This window comes from Lactuca sativa, chromosome 4 (genome assembly GCF_002870075.4).
Source record: "Lactuca sativa cultivar Salinas chromosome 4, Lsat_Salinas_v11, whole genome shotgun sequence".
Classification (NCBI taxonomy): Eukaryota; Viridiplantae; Streptophyta; class Magnoliopsida; order Asterales; family Asteraceae; genus Lactuca; species Lactuca sativa.
This window is the reverse complement of record NC_056626.2, coordinates 145,503,280-145,513,714: the sequence shown is the minus strand read 5'-3', so window position 1 is coordinate 145,513,714 and position 10,435 is coordinate 145,503,280. Positions and strand designations below refer to the sequence as shown.

The window sequence follows — 10,435 nt, the reverse complement described above, 5'->3', positions numbered from 1 at the left end:
GATACAGTTCATGTTTTGAGAGACTGGAAATTGTACAAAAGTAAATGTTGAATTTGATAAAACATCAAACGTGTCCAAAATGGTATCATTTAATTAGGCCAACTACCCTATAAGTAACCCTTCTCAACAAGGCTAAACTCCTAAGTTGTCTGCACCAATCATAAGGCATAAAAGGGAAAAGACACAAGTGTCAGCCTCGATGAGTGAGTTCATAAAGGTTGCATATAAAACATACACACCTCAAATGGCTCGATTATTCATTTTACGATAAAGCATAAAAATAAGAAGCATATACCACTTAGAAAACGAACATATATCATAATCATTCAATAACATGTTCAAACACATACATGCATAAGTGTTTAACCAAAATTCTACCACATACACAACCGCATAACATATAAGTATTCACATTTCCTATAAACAACATTCCATTATTTGTTCAACCTTTATTTAAATTACCAACATTTTTTATATGTCCAACCTTTTATTATATAACCAACTTTTTATTATATATTCAAACTTTAATTATATAAACAACCTTTTGTTATATATTCAACCAATCATAGTCACCAACTTTATTCAACCGATTATTACATATTGTTTAATTCAACCGATTATCTACTTCGGGGAGTCTTAGTGACAACCTACCCAACAACTTAACCTCGTTTACTACTTGTGTGCTTAGTCAGTTTAGTGCTCTAAGTGGCTTATGACTTCCACTCGAGTTCACCAACCCCAAGACTTCCAATTTTGCTACTCCGACATGCAAAGTAAAACTACGTCATGGTGTCATTCAAGATCAATACAAATAGTGCCAATTCTACCAATACACCTATCGTGTCCTACATGATGCTTGATCCGACCACACCATAAAGCTAGCACCACTCTAATTCTCGTACACTGGGGTGCACGCGAACCATGTGCCACACGACCATCTAGAAAGACCGTGTAACTCACAACCAATATGGATTAAGCTCTTTCAACCGATTAGACCTGCAAGGTTCTACCCATACCACCATTATACCCTACAAAAACAAGCATACATCAACATAGACCTATTACTTATACAACCATAACGAGTAATGAAGCATGCAATAAAAATAATCATATTATCAACATATATTAGCATGTGACTACCAATTCTTTAAATATCATAACTGCGTGTAATTACAACTAACACATAACATGCATAACGCCATAGTAACCGATTCCAGGGCATAACTCATAAAATGGTAATAACACATATCATACGGTTGCATCACAAACATAATATCATCATCAAGCACAAGTAATGACAAGGCCACCTTATTGTGAATCAAATCACCATTTACATATTTCATTTTTCAATTATGCACCTTAGTGAGTTAAGACTATGAACTCACCTTTAGCCTTGATGAGACACTCTTTCCACTTTAAGTATTGAACGTACTTAAAGTTCTCAAGGCTTCACCTTGAATGGACTTAAATCTCCTAAGGAATCGACTACGTTCCTCACGTCTTCTGCCTTGGTGCTTCACGTCGCCCATCCCTTGCTCGATGGTATCTTTTTTTTTGTCCTTCCAGTCGTTGATGTTGCAGCCCAGTCGAAGAGCATGAATCATAGTTCGCACGTAATAAGAAACATTGAACAACAGAAACACATGAGAATAAGAAAAACCCGTCCATCAGTTTCTTATTAGGGTTATGGACGAAAATTGATTTTTGGTCCCTCTACTTTCAGCCTTAAACACCTTCAACCCTAACCATTTGGTAAATTAGCATATTAAGTTTCCTTTATTGATAATTCAACCCTTTATTTCCATTTTAACCTTTTATTGAATTATATTTACTCGAATTTACCCACAAAATCAGTTAATTCAATTATATACTTGTTAAATATCAATTACTTCTAGATATTAATTTATATATCCTTTTTAATTTATTTTAATTAACACATTTAGAATCAAAATAACTTTACAACCATTAATATTTGAGTAGCAGAAGCTAACGTCATTAATGAAGGGAAATTCAGGTCATTACACATAGAAGGTGGTCGAAGGCCGTTAAACTGATATGAAGTGAAGATTTGAAAGGTTACAGAGGTGATTCATAAGTAAATCATTGGGTTTGTTATTCTCATTACCGGTTCCTATAATATAGCAAAATCCGGTTCAGATTTCGATTCCGATCCGGTTTGGTTCTTTCTAAAGCCCAACCCTAAATATGAATATTGTGTATTCATATTATCATATAAAAGATTTAACGAAAATTTATATAATGAGATCTTTACATAATAAGATTGGGTCATATTGTATATTCAAACTTCGTGGCACAAATACCAAGTGCGTATAGGAGGATTCTTTTTTAAATAATCGACATAACATAAAAAAAATCTAAAGCCAGCACATAGTTCGAGATTTCAAATATCTTTTGACAGGAAAATTGATTTGAAGTACTCTATTTAATCGAACTCAAAGATCATTGAATAAAAATATATATAAAAAAATATTTTGTTACATCACTTTATCTTAAAGTTATTGTCACTTTGGTGAATATCCAGGTCTTTAAACACCCATCGTATCTGGTCTTTTAAACGTGGCAAATATACAGGTGAGTGTGTGTATATAAAAAGCATCGGTGTACCAAAGGCTCCATTATTGGATAAGCAAAGGATCCGTCCAGTCACTGCCATCGAGTCAAGCACGTTGTCTTCGTCTTCTTCCTCATCTTTTTATTCCAACACACAAAGCCAAAACCCACTTTCGTTTCGAAAAGTTCGTCGCATAAATGATAAACCCTTCTTCGGTATCACTACTTTGATGAAAGCGACCTTTGTTTGTCACATTTACCTTACAATGTTATTTAATCGACTAAATGTCAAACAAGGATAATTTTGGTCTCCTTTAATTGCATTTTCTATCCAAAACATTCCGTTTTTTGTTTGTTGATTGAATATATTAAGAGGGTTGTTTGTGACTTGTGAGCGATTGAGTTCGCCCTCGACAATGGCGGATTTTCGAGTGTGTGTGGTGTTAAGTCTACTGTGTGCGATTGCTGTGAGCGTGGAATCGAAGTATATGGTTTACGATACTGCACAGGGGGTCGTGAAGGGGAAGCTTAATGTTCATATGGTACCCCATACCCACGACGATGTTGGTTGGTTGAAAACCGTTGACCAATACTATGTTGGATCCAATAACTCCATTCAGGTCTCAATTCATTTCAAATCACACAAATTTCTATCATGTTTCATTGATTTAATCTTCTGAAATCGCACAAATTTCTATTACGTTTCATTTTTTGATATCTGAAGTGTTTTTTCGTATGTATAATTATCAATCCTACAGGGGGCATGCGTCCAAAACGTTCTTGATTCCATGGTTCAATCTCTGTTGGTTGACAAGAATCGGAAATTCATCTATGTTGAACAGGTTAAGAATTCGAAACTGTGCATTTTGACTTTTCAGGTCAAACAGACACCATAGAAATATGCTTCCATTAATGAGTTTGATATGAATGTTGCAGGCATTTTTCCAGCGGTGGTGGAGGGACCAAAGTGAGGCAATCCAAGAGACAGTGAAACGCCTTGTTAGTTCAGGACAACTTGAGTTGATGTAAGCAGAAAAAGCCGACTCTTTGTTAATACTAGGAATATGTTTCGTGTTTCATGTTGTCTGTTTATGTTTATGATATTGTGTGAAGGATTTATGAGGCTGATGTAACGAGGGTATATAAGTAATTTGCTTTTTGTTTGGCAGAAATGGGGGGTGGTGCATGCATGATGAAGCAGCACCTCATTATATTGACATGATAGATCAGACTACACTTGGGCATAAATTTATCAAACAACAATTCAATGTAACACCAAGAATTGGGTGGCAAATTGACCCTTTTGGACATTCTGCAGTTCAAGCTTACCTTTTGGGGGCAGAGGTATTTTTTTAAAAACTTTTGTGTTGAATTTAAGCTACCAATCATGTTATGATGAAGTATAACTGCATTTATATGATTGTATCATCATATCATATCATACTATATTATAAAGGAAACATTTTTCCTTTCACCACATTCATTTGAAACTCTTATGACTTTTCAATTTCTTTCTAATAATAATTATATGTTAGTTAATAAGGTTAAATAAATATCAAACCTAAAGTGTAATCATATATAAACTAAATTTCAATATTAAAATAATATATTTATATCTACTTATTAAGTGATTTTTTTTAACTTTTAACATATTATACTTAATTTATTAGTTTTAATATATTGTTGGGAGTAAACCATTATCATTTTAAAGATACATTTTTGGAACAATTTGTATAAAATACTTAAATTATTAATTTGAATATAACATTATAAGGTCAACTTAAATATAAATTTTAGTTTAAAAATAAGTCTATATAAATGATTATATTGTTACCTTTAAAATAAAATAAAAAACAATGTTTAATGTTTTAAATAATTATAATGATAGAAATTAAAATATTAAGCAAATAAATTTTAAAAAATTAATCAACAATAACAACAACTATAAATAACATTAAACCATATATTATATTTAATTTTATTCATGTGTAACTCACGGGTAGAAGTCATTCAAATGATTGAGATTATGCAGTTATAATAGATGTATATATTATCATATAATTCAAAATAATCAATACATTATATCAATTTAGTATATGAATTATTATATCAAATTTAACAACAACGTTATTGCTATATTAAAAAAAACATATATTTGTAAAGACTTCAATTATATAGGTGTTTCTGCGCAACGCGCGGGCATTCGCCTAGTTATTTACATAATATCAAGAGTCATTTGTTATTTAGCATCATTTCTAAACAGAAGGGTAAAATGGTCATTTAGGTTGGATTTGATTCTGTTTTCTTTGGCCGAATTGATTACCAAGATAGAGCTAAACGAAAAGGTGATAAACAACTTGAAGTTATATGGAGGGCCTCTAAAAGTCTTGGTTCATCTTCACAGGTGACTTTTAAACTCTTTATTCTTTTTTCTTTTTTCACCAAAAAAAAAAAAAAGAATTATCCTCTAACATGATGAATGTTTTCAGATTTTTGCAGGTGCTTTTCCCGAAAATTATGAACCTCCAAGTGGTTTCTACTTTGAAGTCAATGATGATTCCCCAATTGTCCAGGTAACTTTCTAAAATAACATTCAAGGTTCTTGAATCTTTATTAACACAAATAACATAATTGCTTCTTTATTTTTTATTTTTAAATACTGAAGGATGACATCAACTTGTTTGACTACAACGTCCAAGAGCGTGTTAATGACTTTGTGGCTGCAGCCTTGTTTCAGGTGGAACTTGAAACCCTTCTATATTTGATTAATTTTTTTTACAAGGAAATTCCAAACTGTTTGAGTTTTAAGATTAAATTTATGTTATAATTAATTTCAGGCAAATATTACACGTACAAATCACGTAATGTGGACAATGGGGACCGATTTCAAGTATCAATACGCAGAGTCATGGTTTCGAAATATGGACAAATTAATTCATTATGTGAATCAAGTTAGTTACTCTTTATCAATTTAATATTATTATTTTCTTTAATAAATTTATATAATTTTTATGGTTTGACTTATAGGATGGTCGTGTCAATGCTCTGTATTCCACTCCATCAATATACACCGATGCTAAATATGCTGAAACAGACTCATGGCCTCTTAAAGAAAATGATTATTTTCCGTAAGTATAACTTTTAAAATCTTACATTCTATAATATAATCTCAATTCTTAATAATCAACGAGTATATGTTTTTTATTAGATATGCAAGCGATATAAATACCTACTGGACAGGATATTTTACTAGTAGGCCAGGTGTGAAGGGGTATGTCAGAATGTTAAGTGGCTATTACTTGGTATGTGAATTTGAGATTTAATCTAGTCATTAAAGTTTTTTAAGTCTCATTTTTTTTTTAAATAAATATTTAGGCAGCAAGGCAATTGGAAGTGATGAAGGGAAGGAACAAAGCGGGGCCCACTACGGATTCTTTGGGTGATGCTTTAGGGATTGCACAACATCATGATGGAGTTAGTGGAACTGAACAACAACATGTGGCTAATGATTATTCAAAACGTTTGGCAATAGGTCAAAAAGAGGTGAAAACTGAAAACTGAAAACTATTTGTGTTTTTTTATTTTATCAGAAGTTTTGAGTTTTTTTAATTTGGTTATATATGAAAAATAAAATTGTATTAATTTCTTGCAGACTGAAGTGGTAGTTGCAGAGTCTATAGCTTGTATGGTGTCATCGACACCTGGATGTGGAAGTTTAGCAACCAACTTTCAACAGGTATATATATATGTAACTCAAGTATGTGTCTTTACACACACACAACACGATTAAATGGGGTTGATAATTTCTTTTTTTTTCTTCATCAATTTTCAGTGTCCACTTCTGAACATAAGCTATTGCCCTCCAACTGAAACGGATCTATCATCTGGTAAAAAATTGGTAAGTCAGATGCTTAATATTTGTATCTTCTCCATGAAAGTCAACAATATATTTACATAAATTTGAATGGAATATTGTTGTTTTTGTTGTAAGGTGGTGGTTGTCTACAATTCCCTGGGGTGGAAGAGATCTGATGTTATAAGACTTCCAGTGAGTATCATTTTAGGTTTTTGAATATTTGATTGCATCTAAATCTAAATCACTTTTTTTTTGGGATAATATTAAATACATATTATATGTGAATATCTAACAGGTTGTGAGCGAGAATATTGCTGTCTATGACTCCAATGGAAAAGAAATCGAGTATCAACTTCTCCCCATAGTAAATGACGCTATTGCCCTTAGAAACTACTACACCACTGCATATACAGGCAAATCACCAAGCTCAACTCCCAAGTATTCACTTGCATTTACAGCATCTGTTCCACCTCTGGGATTTACCACATACGTCATTTCAACCACAAAAAAGCCAGGTAACAATAAAATTAACTATATTTTACATAATATACATTGATTTTCGAATTTTGAACAGAATTTATCTAGTGATATAATTTATTTTTTTGCAGCTTCGAATTCTGTAAATGAAGCATTTTACAAGCATACTGAAACAGGAAAAGATTGGATAGAAGTAGGGACAGGAAATTTGAAGTTAATCTATTCTGGAAGTGAAGGAAAGCTTTCTCAATATGTTAACAGTCGAAGCTCTGTAAGTATATTTATTATTAAGTCACTAAAACTAACATTTTTTTATTCTTTTAATGTGCATTAACCTGTGTTATTTTGGTTTATGAAAGATCACTGCCTCTATGAAGCAATCATATAGCTTTTATGCTGGATTTGATGGAACTACTGGAGAACAGGTAACTTTATTTTCCTTATATCATTTATTAATATTGTTTTTTATTTTGTGAATAAGTTTTTTTTTGTTAACAATGGAGCTCCTAAGTTGTTTAATTTAGGCATCTGGAGCGTATATTTTCCGTCCAAATGGTACATATACTATTGGTACACAGGAGCAGGTATATAATAATTTCTTCTGATATATAATCTTATAGTTTATATTTTATAGTCAGATTTAAATTTTAATAGTGTTCTTTGAAATTACAGACTCCCATAAAGGTTTTGAATGGGCCAATATATGATGAAGTACATCAGAAAATAAATCCATGGATTTACCAGGTAATGAATTATTAAATCATCATCTTTTCTTGATTACCTTTTGAACAAAATATAGGGCACGTATATTGTTTATTTGTTGGATTGATTGAACCGTCTAAAATGATCATTTTACCCTTCTGTCCAGATCACTAGAGTGTTCAAGAATAAGGAGCATGCTGAAGTTGAATTTACAGTAAGTTCATTTTTCTTTACTTTTTGTCTTATTGTTCATTGTTCATTACTGATAATCGCAACTTTTTCAGGTGGGTCCCATACCTGTTGATGATGGAGTTGGGAAAGAGATTGTAACTCAGATCACAACCACCATGAAGAGCAATAAAACATTTTACACAGACTCTAATGGGAGAGATTTTCTTCAAAGGGTATTAGTATTACTCCCATTAAACATCTGTTTCTTCAAGAAACAAATAGGTATTTAAAGAAAATGTGATCAAAATTATATATATTTTTTTCTTTTGGCAGATTCGAGACTATAGAGAGGATTGGGATCTTGAAGTGAATCAACCTATTGCTGGAAATTATTATCCTGTATGTTTTTTTTTTCTTTCAATATCCATTATCAAGATAACTGTCATTTTGAATCAACATGCCCTTTGCTATTTATATTCAATGCTCCATTAATGGAAAATTTTTAAAGAAACTTTTCACAGACCTGTGTTATTTCTAAAGGTCAATCTTGGAATTTACCTAAAAGACGAAACAAGTGAGCTCTCACTTTTAGTGGATAGATCCGTAGGTGGATCCAGCATTGTTGATGGGCAATTGGAGTTGATGCTTCATAGGTATGTCCTTTGACTTTCCATTCACATTTTCATCAAAATCAACAATAAAAAAAAAAAATTAAATCAGCCATAATATATATAAACACGAATAATCTCTTTTTTAGGAGATTGCTTTATGATGATGGAAAAGGTGTTGCAGAGGCACTAAATGAAACAGTTTGCGTTGGTAACGATTGTAGAGGATTAACTGTAAGTCCTTCAATTTGGGAATTTAATTTTGACTTTGATAAAAAAAAAGTCAAAGCAACGAGTCTTCCCCTCATTAAGTCTTAAACTTTTTATAGGTTCAAGGTAAATACTATCTTAGGATCGATCCGGTTGGAGTGGGTGCCAAGTGGCGCCGATCCTATGGTCAAGAAATATATTCTCCACTTCTTTTGGCCTTCACTGAGCAGGTGATTGAATTTTTTTTGTGTTAAATGTTTCTTTAAAAATCCATAAAAAGTTGTTACTTATCAATTAATTTTATTATATTTTACAGGACGAAAAAACAGGGACAAATTTCCAAGTGTCCACATTTTCAGGAATGGATTCCTCCTACAGTCTTCCTGATAACGTAGCATTGTTAACACTCCAGGTAAACCATGCAAAAAGACGTAAATGCCCTCCCTCTTCATTCGAATCTTTGATAATAGCCTACAAAGCTTGTGAAAAAAAACTTTATTTTCTTAATTCAGGAGCTGGAAGATGGAAAAATTCTTCTCCGATTAGCACACTTATATGAGGTGGTTGATCTTTCTTCTTCTTATTAATATTATTATTACATAAATTCTTTTAATTGTGTTTTGAAACACGATAAAAATATATCTGTATATTTATATATTTTTTTTCTTCTGGTTCTAGATTGGAGAGGACAAAGATCTTTCGGTTATGACAAGTGTCGAGTTAAAGAAACTATTTGCAAAGAGGAAGGTAAGACAATACAACATGCAAGTTTCTTGAACACACTAAATAACAACTTTTTAACTTTTTTTTTTTTTGGGTGCTTGATATGAAGATAACAAATGTATCTGAAATGAGCTTATCGGCTAACCAAGGAAGAGAAGAAATGGAAAAGAAAAGATTGGTGTGGAAAGTAGAAGGGTCAAAGGAGGATAAATCACCTACAACCCAAAGGGGTGCACCTATTGATCCTCAAAAATTGGTTGTTGAGCTTGCCCCTATGGAAATTCGAACCTTCATAGTCACTTTACAAGGTAAACTTACCCTTCTCTAGGGCTATTTTTGGTGATGTGATGAGATGAGGAGGGCATTCTCGTCTTTTGCACACACAAGAGAACCTATCTTTTTGGGTGGGACAAAATTGCAATTTTTGGTATATTAATGCTTGAGTCAATCAATAAATGGGGTTTTGGAATGTGTATGTAGGTAAGACAATACCCCGGAGATTGGTGAGCTCGGATCTTATTCCACAATAATCTGCTTTGTGAATCGGCCTAAGTAGATTCAATACATGCATTTTGATGGTTGTAATGTGTATCTACATTTGATCTAGTAGTGGTTATGACTATTTAAATAAATAAATTCATCTTTTAGAGATGTTATCATTGGTCTATCCTTCAATAAATTAGGTTTTTTTTTTTTTTTTTTTTTTTTTTTTTTTTTTTTTTTTTGAAAGAGAATAAATTAGTTTCTTTATGTTCTAACAATCATGATTTTTTTTGTAGGCGACAATTGATGGTCATATTTACCACCAATTTCGCATATTTATTGTCGTCTCAACTTAAATATTAAAAAATTTATCATTTACATATCGGATAATGTTGCTAATGGTTAATCTAACTACTCCAAATTTTCTAATTTAGTCATTTAGGTCATCTGAAACACTAAAAAACAACACTAAAATGGTGACTTTTTAGCACAAAAATAGAGTTTTCATTCCACCCACGTATTAAAACTTTACACAAAAAACTTATTTTAATAATATTATATTAGAAAGCAATTTCATTATTATTATATAATTCAATTTAACTTATTTATAATATCTAAATTATCAATAATAATA

At 31.8% G+C, this 10,435-nt stretch overlaps 1 protein-coding gene across 1 annotated transcript; it reads left to right on the top strand.

Annotated features, from left to right (window-relative positions):
• The first annotated feature begins 2,606 nt into the window (after nucleotides 1-2,606).
• Nucleotides 2,607-9,977, top strand: LOC111892218 (probable alpha-mannosidase At5g13980). The gene is made up of 30 exons (XM_023888287.3): nucleotides 2,607-3,191; nucleotides 3,330-3,413; nucleotides 3,508-3,596; nucleotides 3,741-3,915; nucleotides 4,856-4,975; nucleotides 5,061-5,144; nucleotides 5,237-5,308; nucleotides 5,409-5,522; nucleotides 5,599-5,699; nucleotides 5,780-5,873; nucleotides 5,947-6,114; nucleotides 6,224-6,307; nucleotides 6,404-6,469; nucleotides 6,563-6,619; nucleotides 6,723-6,942; nucleotides 7,036-7,175; nucleotides 7,264-7,329; nucleotides 7,429-7,488; nucleotides 7,577-7,648; nucleotides 7,773-7,820; nucleotides 7,891-8,010; nucleotides 8,111-8,176; nucleotides 8,318-8,430; nucleotides 8,535-8,619; nucleotides 8,715-8,825; nucleotides 8,912-9,007; nucleotides 9,108-9,155; nucleotides 9,274-9,342; nucleotides 9,428-9,626; nucleotides 9,799-9,977. Exons 1-30 carry the CDS (start codon nucleotides 2,988-2,990, stop codon nucleotides 9,846-9,848), a joined length of 3,075 nt encoding a protein of 1,024 aa, XP_023744055.1. The 5' UTR covers nucleotides 2,607-2,987; the 3' UTR covers nucleotides 9,849-9,977.
• The last annotated feature ends 458 nt before the right edge of the window (nucleotides 9,978-10,435 follow it).